General features: G+C 58.1%; 1 protein-coding gene across 4 annotated transcripts; it reads left to right on the top strand.

The window, feature by feature from the left end:
- The first annotated feature begins 2,407 nt into the window (after nt 1-2,407).
- MFGE8 (milk fat globule EGF and factor V/VIII domain containing) lies at nt 2,408-12,728 on the top strand. Of its 4 annotated transcripts, none has more exons than XM_065688349.1 (10): nt 2,408-2,588; nt 5,872-5,997; nt 6,235-6,360; nt 6,829-6,942; nt 7,321-7,502; nt 7,819-7,974; nt 8,711-8,855; nt 9,655-9,839; nt 11,082-11,237; nt 11,375-12,728. In XM_065688349.1, exons 1-10 carry the CDS (start codon nt 2,480-2,482, stop codon nt 11,516-11,518), a joined length of 1,443 nt encoding a protein of 480 aa, XP_065544421.1. In that variant the 5' UTR covers nt 2,408-2,479; the 3' UTR covers nt 11,519-12,728. The 4 variants fall into 4 exon arrangements, with proteins under 4 accessions (XP_065544421.1, XP_065544420.1, XP_065544419.1 ...); XM_065688348.1 differs by having other exon boundaries at nt 9,637-9,839; XM_065688347.1 differs by having other exon boundaries at nt 6,784-6,942.
- Nucleotides 12,729-14,254: the final 1,526 nt, after the last annotated feature.

The raw sequence follows: 14,254 nt of genomic DNA, 5'->3' as shown, positions 1-14,254 counted from the left end.
CTGTGTGATAGTGGGGGGAAGAGGTCCTGTGGGTCAGAGATGAGTGTCTGAGAGGGAGTGGAGAGAAGGAACACGAAACTGTGGTGATACCCAAGCCATCACTGCAAACTCATCAGCCGTAAGACGCACCCTGGCCGGTTTTATGGCAGATGGGGGCTTTGAGCTTGAGCAAGGGGCAGGCTGCGTATTGTTCACCTCCCTTGTTCATGTGAAAACACCTTAGTATAGGCTTGGAAATAAAGAGGATTGCATCAGAGGAACGTGCAGCACCATCACCTATTTTCCTCTTTATCACCTGAGCTACGGGAACCAAGCTATCGGCTATCTGCGTGGCTCAGAAAGGGTTACGGCACAGCAAAGCCTGGCAGGTCTCCATGCAGAAGAAACCAAACCCAGTGCTAAATCCTGCTATAACAAGGCCTAAGTAGTCCCTGCAGAAGGGAGTGAAATTATGCCTGACCTTCGACCTACCCAACTCTTTCAAGTAGAGCCATCCCTTGCGAAAACTTGGCTCTATATGAGCCCAGGGAGTGGTGTTTCCATTCCTTGCTGCTTCCCTGTCCTTCACAGGTTGCTTCTCTCTTTCCTCTCACTCACAGAGCTTCCCTTTTCCAGCTGGCACAGCACAGGCTCTTCCCAAACCCAGTTTCTCACTGGAATCCCCTGCTCCATCACTGGTCTCCACTCAAAGAGCCACTGGTGCCTCCAGGAAGCGCCATCCCTATGGAAGCATAGCTCCGCCTGGCCTCCACCACTCGCTCTTTAGTATTCTTTCCCATGCACGTTCCTCGGGACATCGGCATTCATGCCCCTGGGGACAGAAGGAAAACATTTTGCTTTCTGTTTTTAGAGAGGCTCAAGATGTTTCTGCAGCTCCCTCTGGGTCTTGCATCCTCTCCGAGACCAATCCGGGCTGTAGCCCCTCAAGAGGCAGAACAAACACCCTTGTCCTAGTTGTTTGTGCACAGCCCTGGGAATCTTGCCCTGCGCTTTCCTCCTCCTGACCTTGTTTTCCTCGGAACACCACAGCAGTAATTACCCTGAGGTTGCAGGGTTATTCGAAAGCAAGTACTGTGTATAGCCCGCTTCCTCCTTTCTAGCTGCTATTTCTCCCTCCGCTGGAGTTCAAGTCTGCCTGGGGTTTCCTTTGCATGGCTGTTAATGGAAGGAAACAGCACTAGTGAGGATGGTGGGGCTGGGCGGGAATACGTGTCCAGATCCTTGTGTTCCTCACAGGGTCCTGTGTTCCAACAGCCAAATTCCTGGCATATTGGGGCAGCTGGATCTGGCGGTGGGTCTGTCCCTTGGGTGTCATACCCTGTCTGGGTGCTCCTATGGGCACTGGTTGATTGTGTCCAAGAAAAGCATTAACTGGATGTTAGAGGAGGGGTGGAAACACTGGTCAAAGTGCAGGGTGCTCAGCAGGGCTGCCCGGCTCGCTGCGGGCTGCGGTGGCTGCATTGCCAAAGCCAGAAATGGAGCAATACTCGGACAGGGTCAACATGTAAATATGAGCAGCTGGAGCATCTGAGTTGGGTTGGTTAATGCTGAAATGAAGGGTTTTGCAAGAAGAGATAAATCAGCTTCATGCTTAGGAGGAGGGCTTGGAGTGGAATTCCGACGTGGGGTCAAATGATCCAGCATTCCTGTACCGTGCAGTTCTCTTTTCCAAAGTCTTTGGTGCTGAATATGGATTTAACATGACTATGCTTTAGCCCGATGGTTTCTGCCTCCCAGCTCAGAGCTCCACATATGGCACCATCTCCAGGGCATGGCTGGGCTTCTCCAGCCCTTGGTAGCTGTGCACAGCTCAAAGATGAGCTCGTTTGTGGCTGACCCGACAGAGCTATGGCGTGGTGCTCTGTGCAGAGCTGTTGTCCCCCCTGTCCCTTTCCCATGCACGCTTGGCCTGGCTGTTTTCCTTGATGTTGGTTAGCAGAAGCTCGGGAGAACCCCATTTCTCTGGCCGGCTGTGTGCCGAGGGTAGTTCAGTGTGCTGGTGCGTGCCCTAGCCTGGCAGGGGGGAAAGCCTCTCCGCCTTTCATCCCACCCATGGAGAGAAATGTGTGTGTGTGGGGGGTTGTGCTGCAAAACACCTCTTCCTCCTGCCAAGTGCTGGCAGCCCCCATTGCTCCCGATCCAGCTCTGCACCCTCTGCCTGCCAGCCAGGGCCGGCAGCCAGGGGCACGGCCGCCCGAGGACCACGGTCCGGCGCGGGTCTCTCCGCTGGAGCCCGCACCCGGAGCATCCCCAGGGTGCCCGGTGGCTGCTTTGGCTACGGGGCCCGGTTCGCACCCCGGCTCCTGCCCTCCCTGCCCCCGCCGTGCCGGGGGCATCGCCCCGCACCCCGAAGCCCCTCCCGCTGCCCGGGCCCGCCCCGGGGGCGGGCGGCGGAGCACGTGGGGCCGCCCGGGCCGGGCTGAGTCACTCCCCGCGGCTGGGATCGCCTCGGCGCGGCGCGGTGCGGCGGGGGAGCAGCATGGGGGCGGTGCGGCTGCTGCGGGTACCCGGGCTGTCGCGGGCACCGAAGCCGGTGCGGGTGCTGTTCGCCCTGGTGCTGGGGCTCTCGCTGCTGCTGGTCGTGAGCGGTGAGTGCCCAGGGAGCCGGGCGCTGGGGATCAGGGGTGCCCAGGGTCAGGGATGCGGGGGATCAGGTGCCCGGGGTGCGGGGGAGCCGGGGTGTTAAAGAGACTGGGGTGCAGGGGAACTGGAGTGCTGAAGAGTCCCGGGTGCGAGGGGATCCGGAGTGCAGGGGATCGGGAGAGTAGGGGATCCAGGGTGACAAAGAGCCCGGAGTGCTGGGGATCCATAGTGCAGGGCATCTGGGGTGCCAGGGAGCCCGGGGTGCTGGGGATTCATAGTGCAGGGGATCCGGGGTGCCAAAGAGCTCGGGGTGCTGTGGATCCGGGGTGCTGTGGATCCGGAGTGCTGTGGATCCAGGGTGCCAGGGAGCCTGGGTTGCTGGGGACCTGGAGTGCAACAGATCTAGAGTTCAGCGGTCCAGGGTGCGGGGTTGTTTGGTGTGCAGGGCATCCAGGGTGCAGGGGATTTGGGGAGCAGAGCCAGAGGATCTGGAGTGCAGGGCAAGAGGGTCTGGGCTGTTGCATGCAGGGGTGATGAATGGGAGGGTGCGCAGCCCTCAGGGCTGCTGCTGCAGGAGCGGAGGAGCTCAGGTCCACAGCCCTGTCCTTGCTCCTGAGCTCGGAATAGCTCAGCGGGGCTGTCCCGTGCTCTCAGGCTTAGATAACCATGCCCACAATGTAAACAGCTTCCCTGGGACCGCCTGGCACAGCGCGCCGGGCTGGCCCGGCCAGGGGAACCCCACAAGAAGCAGCTCCATCATCACCCTGTGGGTCATGCCTGGGGTGGTTGACTCTAAAAGCGATGGGTGAGAAAGGAGAAGGGTAGCAGAGCCCAAGCGCGGGCTCCGGGACAGGGGACAAAGGGCAGCAGATTGTGTGCTATGAGGAAGGCCCTGTTGGTGCTCGCTCCTTCTGGACAAGAGATGCCCATTGGGCCCTCACGAGACAGGCTTGACCTGACCTCCCCCTGCCTGCTGGGATGAGCTGTCCCAGTTTTCGAAGGATGTTATTTTTGCCTTCCAGCCAGCCTGTGGGTTCAAACATGCAAACATTTCCAAACGCAGTGGCTGATCTTTGTTGCCTTGGTTCCTGACTGTCCAGCCTGTGACAGCTCTGTCCCTGCCTGCAGAAAAGTGTCTGTGTGGAGAATGGAGATGCTGAACTGCAACAGATGAGAAATAGGAGCATCCAAAACTACTTGCCACAGTGGAAAATGTGACCCATGTGCCTTTCTGCTAGGCAGGCGCCCGGCTAGTGAGACCACTACGTAAGGGATAATTCCTGGGAGGGAAGGCAAGGGAGTGTAGTCACTTGTATAGTAAAAATCTGGGACCCTCCTGTCCTGCCCATGGGAGGAACCCTTGCTCCTTCGCTGCTGTATCCCACCCTATAGTATCCTGTGTTGGAGGCAGTGCAGATGCTGGGAGGCACACGTTCGCTGGCGCTCCGTGCCTGGGGGAGCAGCCAGGTCCTGCTGCTGAACAGAAGCAGCTCTGTCCACTTGGCCTTGGCCAACTGCCGGGAATGATCCTTGGGATGGGGCTGGAGACCTGCGGAGGGGCGTGGGGCGAAGGCATCCCCACGTATCAGCAGGAGCTCTCTCCTCCCATGCTCATGGCAGTGCATTGATGGAGCATGAGGTCATGCAGAACAGGCTGGGCAGCGCAGGCAGGGACTTGAACCACTGCCCAAGTTTTTCTGCCTCCCGAGGCTGGGCTAAGGGAGCTACACCATGTTTTCGGAAGCCTTTATGGAACACTGGCCTGTCTGCCACCAGTGTGTACCCTGGAGATGTGGAGTGTCAAGAAGAGTAGGATTAACTCAGAGGAGCCCTGCTATTAAAAGACTAATGAGTGGGAGCTCACTGAGTAGTAGCTTAGGCTAATGAGAGCTGTGCTGTTTGGTGTGGGTCCAGGCAGCGAGCCCACAGCTCATTAACTTCCACCTTCTCCAGGGCTTGCCCGTAGTAGGGGGTTATTCCTGGGTCTCCACCCAGCCCTTACTCTGATTCCTGCATCATGGCAGAGGAGAGCCTGGCATCAAGGTATGTGCTGTCCCGGAACTTGGTGAGGAGGTACCAAGGCGTTCAGGGTGGGAATCTGGTCTAGGTTTATGGATAATGCCACTGTCTTGTGGCTCTTGGGGCAGGAACTTCACTGGGGGAATTTCACTGGGGTTCTTGCAATGTGATTTAGTACTTCAGTGGGGAGCAGAAGGTTGTGGTGGGTTATCCTCGGCTGGTTGCCGTGAGCTGCTCCTTCACTGCCCTTCCTCAGCAGGACAGGGGGAGAAAAGCAGATGAAAAAGCTCCAGCGTGGATCCTTCCCATGGGGTGCAGCCCATCAGGAGCAGGCTGCTCCGGTGTGGAGTCCTCCATGGGCCGCAGGGTGGATATCTGCTGTGCTGTGGTCCTTCATGGGCTGCAGGGAGACAGCCTGCATCACCATGGTCTTCTCCATGGGCTGCAGAAGAGCCCCTGCTCTGGCACCTGGAACATCCCTTCCTCCTCCTCCTTTGCCCGGGCTGTCTGCAGGAGGCAGGGACTGGCTGTCTCCAGCACAGGAGCAGCTCCTGGTGTCTTGCAGAAGCCTCCTCTGCAGCCCCCTGCAGCACCTGGCCACATGAACCCAGTACCGTGGGAGATGCTGGAGGTGGATGTACAGGCAGGGAGGATGGTGCAGCCCGTGTAGGGACGTGCCTGCGGGCTGCGGCTGCCTCGTGGGAGCTGCTGGGACAGTGGTGGAGGTCTGGCAGGCTTTGTGCAGGGATGGACACTGCGCTCCCTCCTTGCGTGTCTCCAGCGTGTGAGAAACAAGGCGTGCGGGCTCCCCCTACGATGGTTTCTGCTTTGGTCTCAGGAGTTCTAAGTTTCATTAGCAAAACTCAGCAATGGGACCCAGCTCCCTTGGATAATCCTGTGCTGTTCATGCCCGAGCGAGCCCCAACCTGGCTACCCCTGCTTCCCAGATAAGCATCAGATTCATTGGATGCACCAAAACCGCGGACTTCCCCTGGCTTGGGTTTGATGTGCAGGCTCTGTTAAACACACTTTGTTGTGTGCCAGGGCAGGACAGGTCCTGGCCACTCTGTCATGTTCCTTCTCATCACTTGTGAATGCCAGAGGTTCTGTGTAGGATCCAGCAGCCTCTCTGGGTGCTCCCCTCCCTGCGGCATCCACAGTTGGAGTAGTTCCTGCCGCTGAGCTGGGATGCCTCCATGTGCATCCGCAGGGCTCTGGTGGACACGGGCCTTTGGGATGGCTCACAGTGACGTGTGGCTTTGCTTCCAGGAGACTTCTGCGACGTGAACCACTGTCAGAATGGGGGCACCTGCCTGACCGGGATTAATGAGACCCCCTTCTTCTGCATCTGCCCTGAGGGCTACGTTGGGATTGACTGCAATGAGACAGAGAAAGGTGAGGGGCTGACCCCTCACGGGTGCTCCGTGAAGGCCAGGAGCCTTGCAGCATGGTAGTGTGCCCTCGTGGCCTTGGGGTCCAGCCCTGCTGATGGGCACATAGAGTGGAGATCTAAGCAGGCATGTGGTGACCTCCATTCCTCGGGGAGAATGCAGTGTCTCCAGAGAGTGACAGCCCACTGGTGCTTTTGTATTCCATCCATGCCCATGTTACTGCTGTTTTCCCTTTCCCCAGGCCCCTGCCATCCCAATCCTTGCCACAACAATGGCGAGTGCCAGCTCGTCCCGAACCGTGGGGATGTCTTCACTGACTACATCTGCAAATGCCCTGCGGGGTATGATGGGGTGCACTGCCAGAACAGTGAGTACAGGGGGAGAAGGGGGCTTAAGGGCTTGGGGACCCCCTGGGCAGCATTGGGGGGACAACCGGGGGGGTGTTTCAGCTGTGGCTGTGTTGGGCACTAGGCTCTATCAGGGACCAAAGGCTGGTTTGGACCTTGCAGGTTGGAGGGAAGGACCATGGTGTGTGCATCTCTGATGCCTTGAGTAATGGGAATAAGGGTGCCTCGAGGTTCAGCCTGCTCCCTGTGGGGTCCCAGCCTTGCCATGACTATGTATCCCAATGCACACATGTGGCTGCAGTCAGTGGGGACACGGCTTAGGCAGCTCTATAGGTCAGAGCTTCAACCTGTGCCACCATATCAGCAGCGACCCTGCCATGGCCCTGGCTCAGGGGATGTCTCCCCCTCTTCCTTCTGCACTGAATGAGGGGTGTCCTCCCCAGGACTGGCTCTTGGGTCTCCTCCTGAGCTCCCCAACTCTGTCCTAGACAAGAACGAGTGCTCTTCCCAGCCTTGCAAAAACGGAGGCACCTGCCTGGACCTGGATGGTGACTACACCTGCAAGTGTCCTTCTCCGTTCCTGGGGAAGACCTGCCACATCCGTAAGTCCCTGGCACCAACTGTACAGAATTCCCTTTCCCTCCCTGTCCCCCACTGCTCTGTCCCTCATTGCCAGGAGAGATCTGCCCATTTGGCTGCCCTTGATGCCACCAGGGACCTGTTGGAGGGAGCATCCCTGAGAAGGTGCTGTCTTCTCTTTGGGGGTACCCAGAGCAGCCCTTTCCCCTGCTCCCCAAATCTCCGTGCTATGAGAGGGTTTGGTTTTGTATATGAGGAGGGTGAAGTACACCTTGTGGACAGCCAGGTCCTAGGGCAGGTCTCCACCTCCTGCCCTGTCCCCAGACAAGAGGCAAATGATGCCCTGGTTTTGCTTCCTGGTCACTGTCTCTCTTTGGTGCTGTTGTCCCCACTGCCCCCAGGCTGTGCTGTTCTCCTGGGCATGGAAGGAGGAGCCATCTCTGATGCTCAGCTCTCAGCATCCTCTGTCTACTACGGCTTCCTCGGCCTCCAGCGCTGGGGGCCAGAGCTCGCCCGCCTCAACAACCATGGCATTGTCAACGCCTGGACCTCCAGCGACTATGACAAGAGCCCCTGGATCCAGGTACCTGTGGCAGGATTGGGAGCACTGGCACAGCGGGCAGCCCTGGTACCCATGGATGGTGTTGCTGGGCTGCTCTTATGGGGTTTATCTGGTCCTGGTGGCAAGTGTGGGGCTAAATTGCTGCACAAGAGGCATCTCATGATGTGCCGGGGGAAGACAAGGTCTCTGGGGTTGAGATTTTCCCTTCCTCGCAGTGCTCTGAGCAGCCCTTCTCCTGGTCCTGATGCTGAGCATGAGCCCACCCTCCCAGGCTTGGGCACAGGGGCTGTGCACCCCATCCGCACTGCTCCCTGCTCACGCTTTCCTCCTTACCCAGGCCAACCTGCTGCGGAAGATGCGGCTGAGCGGGATCATCACACAAGGCGCTCGCCGTGTGGGCCAGCAGGAGTTCGTCCGTGCCTACAAAGTCGCCTACAGCCTGGATGGGAGGGAATTCACCTTCTACAAGGACGAGAAGCAGGACACAGACAAGGTGGGTGGCGATGCTCTGTGTGAGGGCAGCGCTGCGGGTGCTGGGGTGGCTGCGAGCTGCATCCCAAACTGGCCCCATGTTTGGGAATGTGCTTTTGACCTGGGTCAAAGGCACATTGGGAGCTGTCCTAGCAGTGAGACTGCACAGGCAGTTCCAGTGCTGGGCAGTGCTCTCTGGCTCTGTTTAATTGACCATAGTAAGCGTAGCCAAAGAAGCAGTGCTGACTTATTTAGGTCATTCAGATAATATCTTTATCGCTGACATGGGAACTGGGCATGGTCTGGAAGGGCTGCTGAGCGGATTATGTGTCTCAGTGCTGTGTCTGCACCAAGCATGAGCTGACTGTGTCTCGCTCTTAAAGCAGGAATATTGCCATTCCAGGGAATGGCTGGGAGAGTCTGCCTTGCTTTAGAGAACAAAAAAGTTACTCTTGTTTCTGCAGCAGTGGAAAAAAAGTGCAAGAAAACATGGCCTGACTCTATTTATTGTGTTAAAAAGAAAGAAACGAGCCACCTCTCTGCTTGTTGTGATTTGAGGAGTATTGCTGTAGCTGGAGTGAGCTGGTGTTGCTGTACATGGGGCTTTGTGGGGCAAGGGCAGAGCAGGGAATGGAGCTGCTGCAAGGTCATGCACTGCTCCAGGGCACATCCCCACTCAATGCTGAGGTCTGTCTGCTGGGCAAGGGGTGTCATGCAGAGGCTATGGCAGAGCCAGGACACTCTGTTGGCCGTTGCAGGTCTTCCAGGGGAACGTGGACTATGGCACCATGCAGACCAACATGTTCAACCCTCCCATCACCGCCCAGTTCATCCGCATCTACCCGGTGATGTGCCGCCGCGCCTGCACGCTGCGCTTCGAGCTCATCGGCTGCGAGATGAATGGTAAATGCGGGTGCCTCTCCCAGGTGTACCCAGGGACTGCAGGGCAGGGGAGACACGGGGCAGGGGATTGCCCCTTATACTGCTTTGGATCCCCTGGGACAGAGGATTTGTTTTTCCGATACCTGCTATATGATGCCTGGAAATACCCCTGGGTGTTTTGGGGAGCACGAGCCATTAATGCCACCAGCTTAAGTTGCATTCTCACACTGCTAACACCTCCCCAGCCCAGGGGTTTTATGGTGCCCTTCCCATTGTGAGCTGTGAACTGTCTGCTTTTCCTGCTGAGAGCTTGAAAAGCACCGGAGGATCAAAGTCCTCTGGGAAACGTGAGGAATGATTAGCCTGAGCTCTTTGCCTGTGCCTCTGGCATTCCTGTCCTGTGGCACATCCCTGGCAGCCGAGCAGGACCCCTGGTGTGAGAGCAGGGTGCCATCGGGGCTTGGGTCACATCCTGCTGCTGCATGGGTTCAGTGCCAGCTCTACTTTTGGCTGGGGATGTCTTTGCATTCCTCTCTTCACCCATAAAAGCATCCTCCTGCCTCCTGCCAAAGCTGTATTCCGGAGCCAGGCTGTGCTGCGGGGACATCTGTACATCCCTGCAGCAGGAGGCACTGTGAGCCAGGGAATAGCTGGGAGCTACACTCCCAGGAAAAGGCGAGCGGGTTGCTCTGCTGATCCTGGCATGGGGGAAACGTGGAACGTGGGGATGGCGCCCACCAGGGTTACGGGGTTTTGCCGTGGGCTCTTTCCTTTTCACCGTCTATAAACTGTTGTGTTACAGTGTATTTCAACACGGCAGGTTGCTCGGAGCCTCTGGGCATGAAATCCCGCCTCATCTCCGACCAGCAGATCACAGCCTCCAGCGTCTTCAAGACCTGGGGCATCGACGCCTTTACCTGGCACCCCCATTACGCTCGCTTGGACAAGACAGGCAAGACCAACGCCTGGACAGCACTCAACAACGATCAGTCCGAGTGGCTGCAGGTGGGTCTTGGTGCCCTCCCTTTGTAACCTCAGTTCTCCTCCCCAGCTCCTCCAGATGTGCCCGGGTGCTGGAAGCAGGATGGGCACAGCGGGAGATGCTGGGATAGAGCAGCCGGAGCCTTGCTGTGGGGCACACAGCTGAGATTGCAGGGACAGGTCAGGATGGGGCCACCACCACCCGCTTTAACAGTGATGGGTCAGACGCATCAGTGCTTATGGAACAGAGTGGTGCTGTCCCCGCAGACGTTCCCATAGGGTGCATCAAGCCTGCAGCACCCCAGTGCTGCATCACCCCAGTGCTGCATCACCCCACTGGGGAGTGCCATCCCAGCCTGGGGTGACCGTGCCATGATCCTCCTGCTGCCCAGAACGTCGTGTTTCTGTTTTGCAGGAAAAATACCGGCTTTGCTTTTCTCTTCCCAGTCTGGAATGGGAACAAATAGTTTTGAAATTTCCTTCTCAGTTTCCTTTCCTCCCCTGTTTTTATCCTTTTCACATGATTTCATGACATAATAGGACAACGCCGTTTAGATATTTGTCCTGCTTTTTTATTTGGGGAATGATTAAAAGCAGCTGCTTCGTGGCCCTAAATAAACCAGTTTATCAAATGACTGCTGGTGGGGTCGGGATGACACGCTGAGTTCGGCTGTTGCACTGCAGGCTGACTTTGTGGACGTGTACACAGATTTAGACGTGTGCTCGCATGCATACACATACACGTGTGTATCTATAGCTGGTACTGCCCTCGGCGAGCATAAAATAGGAATTAAATGAAGGAGACTTTCAGCTCTTTTGCTGCTTTTTGTGTAGCGTGCCAGCAGCTGTAGTGCAGTGTGGCAGAGTAAGGAGAATAGAAGCCGTCTCACAACCCAACCGTCAGACCGTGCTGAACTGCGTCTTTTCTCAGCCAGAATCACTTTCCAATGGAAATGCATTTCCTTTGGGAATCCTTTATTTTTTCTGAATTCAGATTTTTTTACTGTCATTCCCACATTGACCTTTTCAATGAAAAATGTCAGGGTGGCAGCAGTGGGGAAGGGAGCTGAGATGGAGAGGTTTGTGTCCCGCTTTGGGTCGCTTTGAGGGATGCTGCAGTGGTGTTCTATTAGTTGCTGTGGTATTGGGGTGAGGATCAAGCAATGAGGGCCAGCACATCCCAGGTACCCCTGGGACACACAGGATGCTCTGGGGTGGGAGCACTGCTCCTGCAAGGAGCCTCGACGAACTTTGTCTCTGTGCCAGATCGACCTCCGTGACCAGAAGAAGGTGACGGGCATCATCACGCAAGGAGCCCGTGACTTTGGGCACATCCAGTATGTGGCAGCCTACAAGGTGGCTTACAGTGACAATGGCATGTCCTGGACCCTGTACAAGGATGGACAGACAAACAGCACCAAGGTGTGTGGGGCAGGGCAAGGTGGGCAGTGACCTGGGCTTCAGGGATGCTGCTGTGGGATGGGATGGGGTGGGATGGGATGGGATGGGATGGTGGCAGGAGGTCCTGGTGGTGCTGACATCCACCTTCCCCCGCATAGATCTTCCATGGTAACAGCGACAACTACTCACACAAGAAGAACGTGTTTGATGTGCCCTTCTACGCCCGCTTCGTCCGCATCCTGCCCGTGGCCTGGCACAACCGCATCACCCTGCGTGTGGAGCTGCTGGGCTGTGATGAGTAGGCATGTGGGGAGGAAGGACAGGGCTGCGCCTGCCCACTGCCCAAGCCTGCACCCTGCCCACCTCTGCCCGCTCCTGCTCCGACCTCACATCCCTCTCTCCATGTCCCCAAACTCGGCAGGCGGCCAGGAGGGCTCCCCTGCCCTCGTTGGTGCTGGGGCCACAGCACTGCACTTTACAGGGCTCTTAAGGTGGGATGTGGGGATGGCTCCTGCTCTTTCACCCCACTAGCCAGGGGGGAGGCCCCCTTGTGTGACCGGGACTTGACTGAGGGACCTTCTCCTGCAACTGGGGCTTTGTTGGAGGACCCCATCACGCAACCAGGGCTTGACTGCGTCCTCCCAGCTAAGCTTGGAGACACATTTTCTCCTTTTTGCTTCTGCTTCCAGCAGAGAGGCTGCAGCCAGTGGCAGTCCCCTGCCTGCACTGGGGCTTGGGGCTCAGCAGCTTTGGGGGGGCTTAGGGCAAGCACCCTGGGCTTGCAGCCTCCAGCATCCCTCCTGCTCCCTGCATGGCTGCAAACAGGGGCTCTAAAAAACCCACTTGGCTGTTGCCCCCTGCCCATTGTGCCATGCCCTGGATCTCCTTGCCTGCGGTGTCAGCGCTGCATAGTGCGAGGGGAGTGATGAGACGGCTCCTGTCAAGAGGCACCAGGTCCCTGTTGCCCGTGGCTCTGCCCTCTGGGTGTGTTTTGGCAGTCATTGCCCATTCCCCTTCTTGGGGCCGTGCAGCTCCAGCATCTGCCAAGTCTCAACCTTGCCCCTGTCTCCAGTTAGGGGTGCCTGGAGGTCCCTTGTCCCCAGAGCTGAGCGGTGAGTGGGGGGGGCCACAGTCTGGTGGTGGGGCAAAGGTGGTTTGTAGCCGCAAAGGTGCGGAGGAACGAAGGGCAGGGTGGTGGTTAAACCACCACAGAGCGCTGTGCCATGACCCTTTTTGTACCCTGACTTCTTTTCCCTTTCCGTGGGGTGGAGGGGAGCCTCTTGCAATGCTCGAGCCCTCGGGATTAGCAGTAGGAGACGAGCGAGGCCCGGCACTAGCATCAGGGTGTCCTTCCCTGGTGGCGCTTCCCCTTCCTGCTGGGATGTGAAGTGGCCATGGAGCTGGGCCGGCAGCGGGATGGCTTTGCCAAGCGCCGAGGGAGCCTGGGTGGGATGACAGCAGCGGCCCTGCTCCGGGGTGTCTCTGACAGTATTAAAACCAGCTGAAACTCTTGCCTTGGTTGCTCTGTACTCCCAAGAGCCGCCTCCTGAAGCACAGTCCTTTGGGATCCCCTCTGAGCCTCTGCCCCCTGCCATGCTGAGCCCACGTCTCTCTGCTTTCACAGCCCCTCCTTGCACCCTTCCCTGCACAAGAATCAGGGTACCAGTGCATCTTCCCTGCTACCTCCACCCCATCGCAGCTGCCAGAGCCTGTGCTTGCAGCTGGACAAGCGCAGTGGGATGGGACATGGGGAGGGGAAGCTGCTATCAGCACCCCACGCCCTGTGTCTCCTCCTTTGGCTTTGATCCTGGAGCAAATCCACCAGCTGGGAGCGAAAACTGCTCTTACACCTCAGGGCTGCCCATGGGGATGCTCCCAGCATTGAGGACAGGGTCCCTGGTAGGAAAGGAGCACTGGGGTGTACAGGATAGAGGAGCTCTGCTTTGAGCCTTCTGCCTTGAAGTTGGCACGAATGGCCCAGGACAAACTGCATCTCACCGTATCTCTCCATCCCTGCGGCCCTGGACCACCTCCATGCACCTTTGTGCTGGCAGCAGCGCCCTGCTCAGCCCATGCATCCCCTTCCCAGGCTCCTGTCTGGCCCCTGGGCACCAGGGGGGCTGTTGGCAGGGACCAGGCTGAATCCGCTGTGGCTGCTTGGTGACAAATAGCAGCCACAGCTTGAGCCAGGGACAGGCAGCCCGGTTCACCTCCAGACATGCCACCCTTATCACCGGGAAGCTGGGGCAGAGATAACAGCAGCTTGTTCTGAGTCCAGCCGAGATAGCCCTGAGCTGGGGCACGGCACAGGCTCCACGGGGAGGGTGACGGGAGCAGATGCCCTGTGTCAGAGCAGGGGATTCTGTTGTGGCCCATTGCCACCCCCCAGGCAAGCCCCTCTGGGGGATGCTGAGCCCTTTCCCAGCTCTGTGGCATTTCCTTTTTCCTCCAGAGCCCCAAGAGGGGGTTTGATGAGGACCAGAGCGCCCTCCACACCGTGCAGAGCCCCTCACGACTCATCCCCATACCTCGGATGCTCTTCCTGGACACGGCTGGGTTGCTGGAGCAGCAGGAAGGCTGCGGCACCCCGCTGCTGCTGACTCGGCTGCCCGCGAGCCAGTTCCTCAGGAAGCAGCCGTCGGGGAGAGCATCCTCTCGCCTCCACCCGGAAAGCCCGGCGCAGATCACAGCCGCCTCCATCCCACCAGGAACACGGGGTTTCCTCCCTGGTTTGAGCCTTGGGCAGCAGGTTCCTGCTGCAATTGTCCCGTGCCAGTGGCATTGCGGGGAGAAACCCCTCCCGTGTGGCTATGGAGGAGCCGTGAGCTGCTGGGCTTGAGGCGGGGAAGACACAGATGACACTTTTGTGGCTCCCATTCAGCCGAAAGCTCAGCCAGCCCGAAAAACGTGCCCTAAACACGTGCTCCCAGGTCAGAGCTACCCTGGCCCTGTGCAGCTTCAGTCACCCTGAAACCCACGGTCCCACCCTCGGGGAGCAGAACACAAACCCGGGATCGTCCGTGAAGCTCCAACAACAG

This window comes from Lathamus discolor, chromosome 8 (genome assembly GCF_037157495.1).
Source record: "Lathamus discolor isolate bLatDis1 chromosome 8, bLatDis1.hap1, whole genome shotgun sequence".
In the NCBI taxonomy this organism is placed as follows: domain Eukaryota; kingdom Metazoa; phylum Chordata; class Aves; order Psittaciformes; family Psittacidae; genus Lathamus; species Lathamus discolor.
Note: the sequence above shows the minus strand (reverse complement) of the source record. Positions and strands in the feature narration are given on the sequence as shown.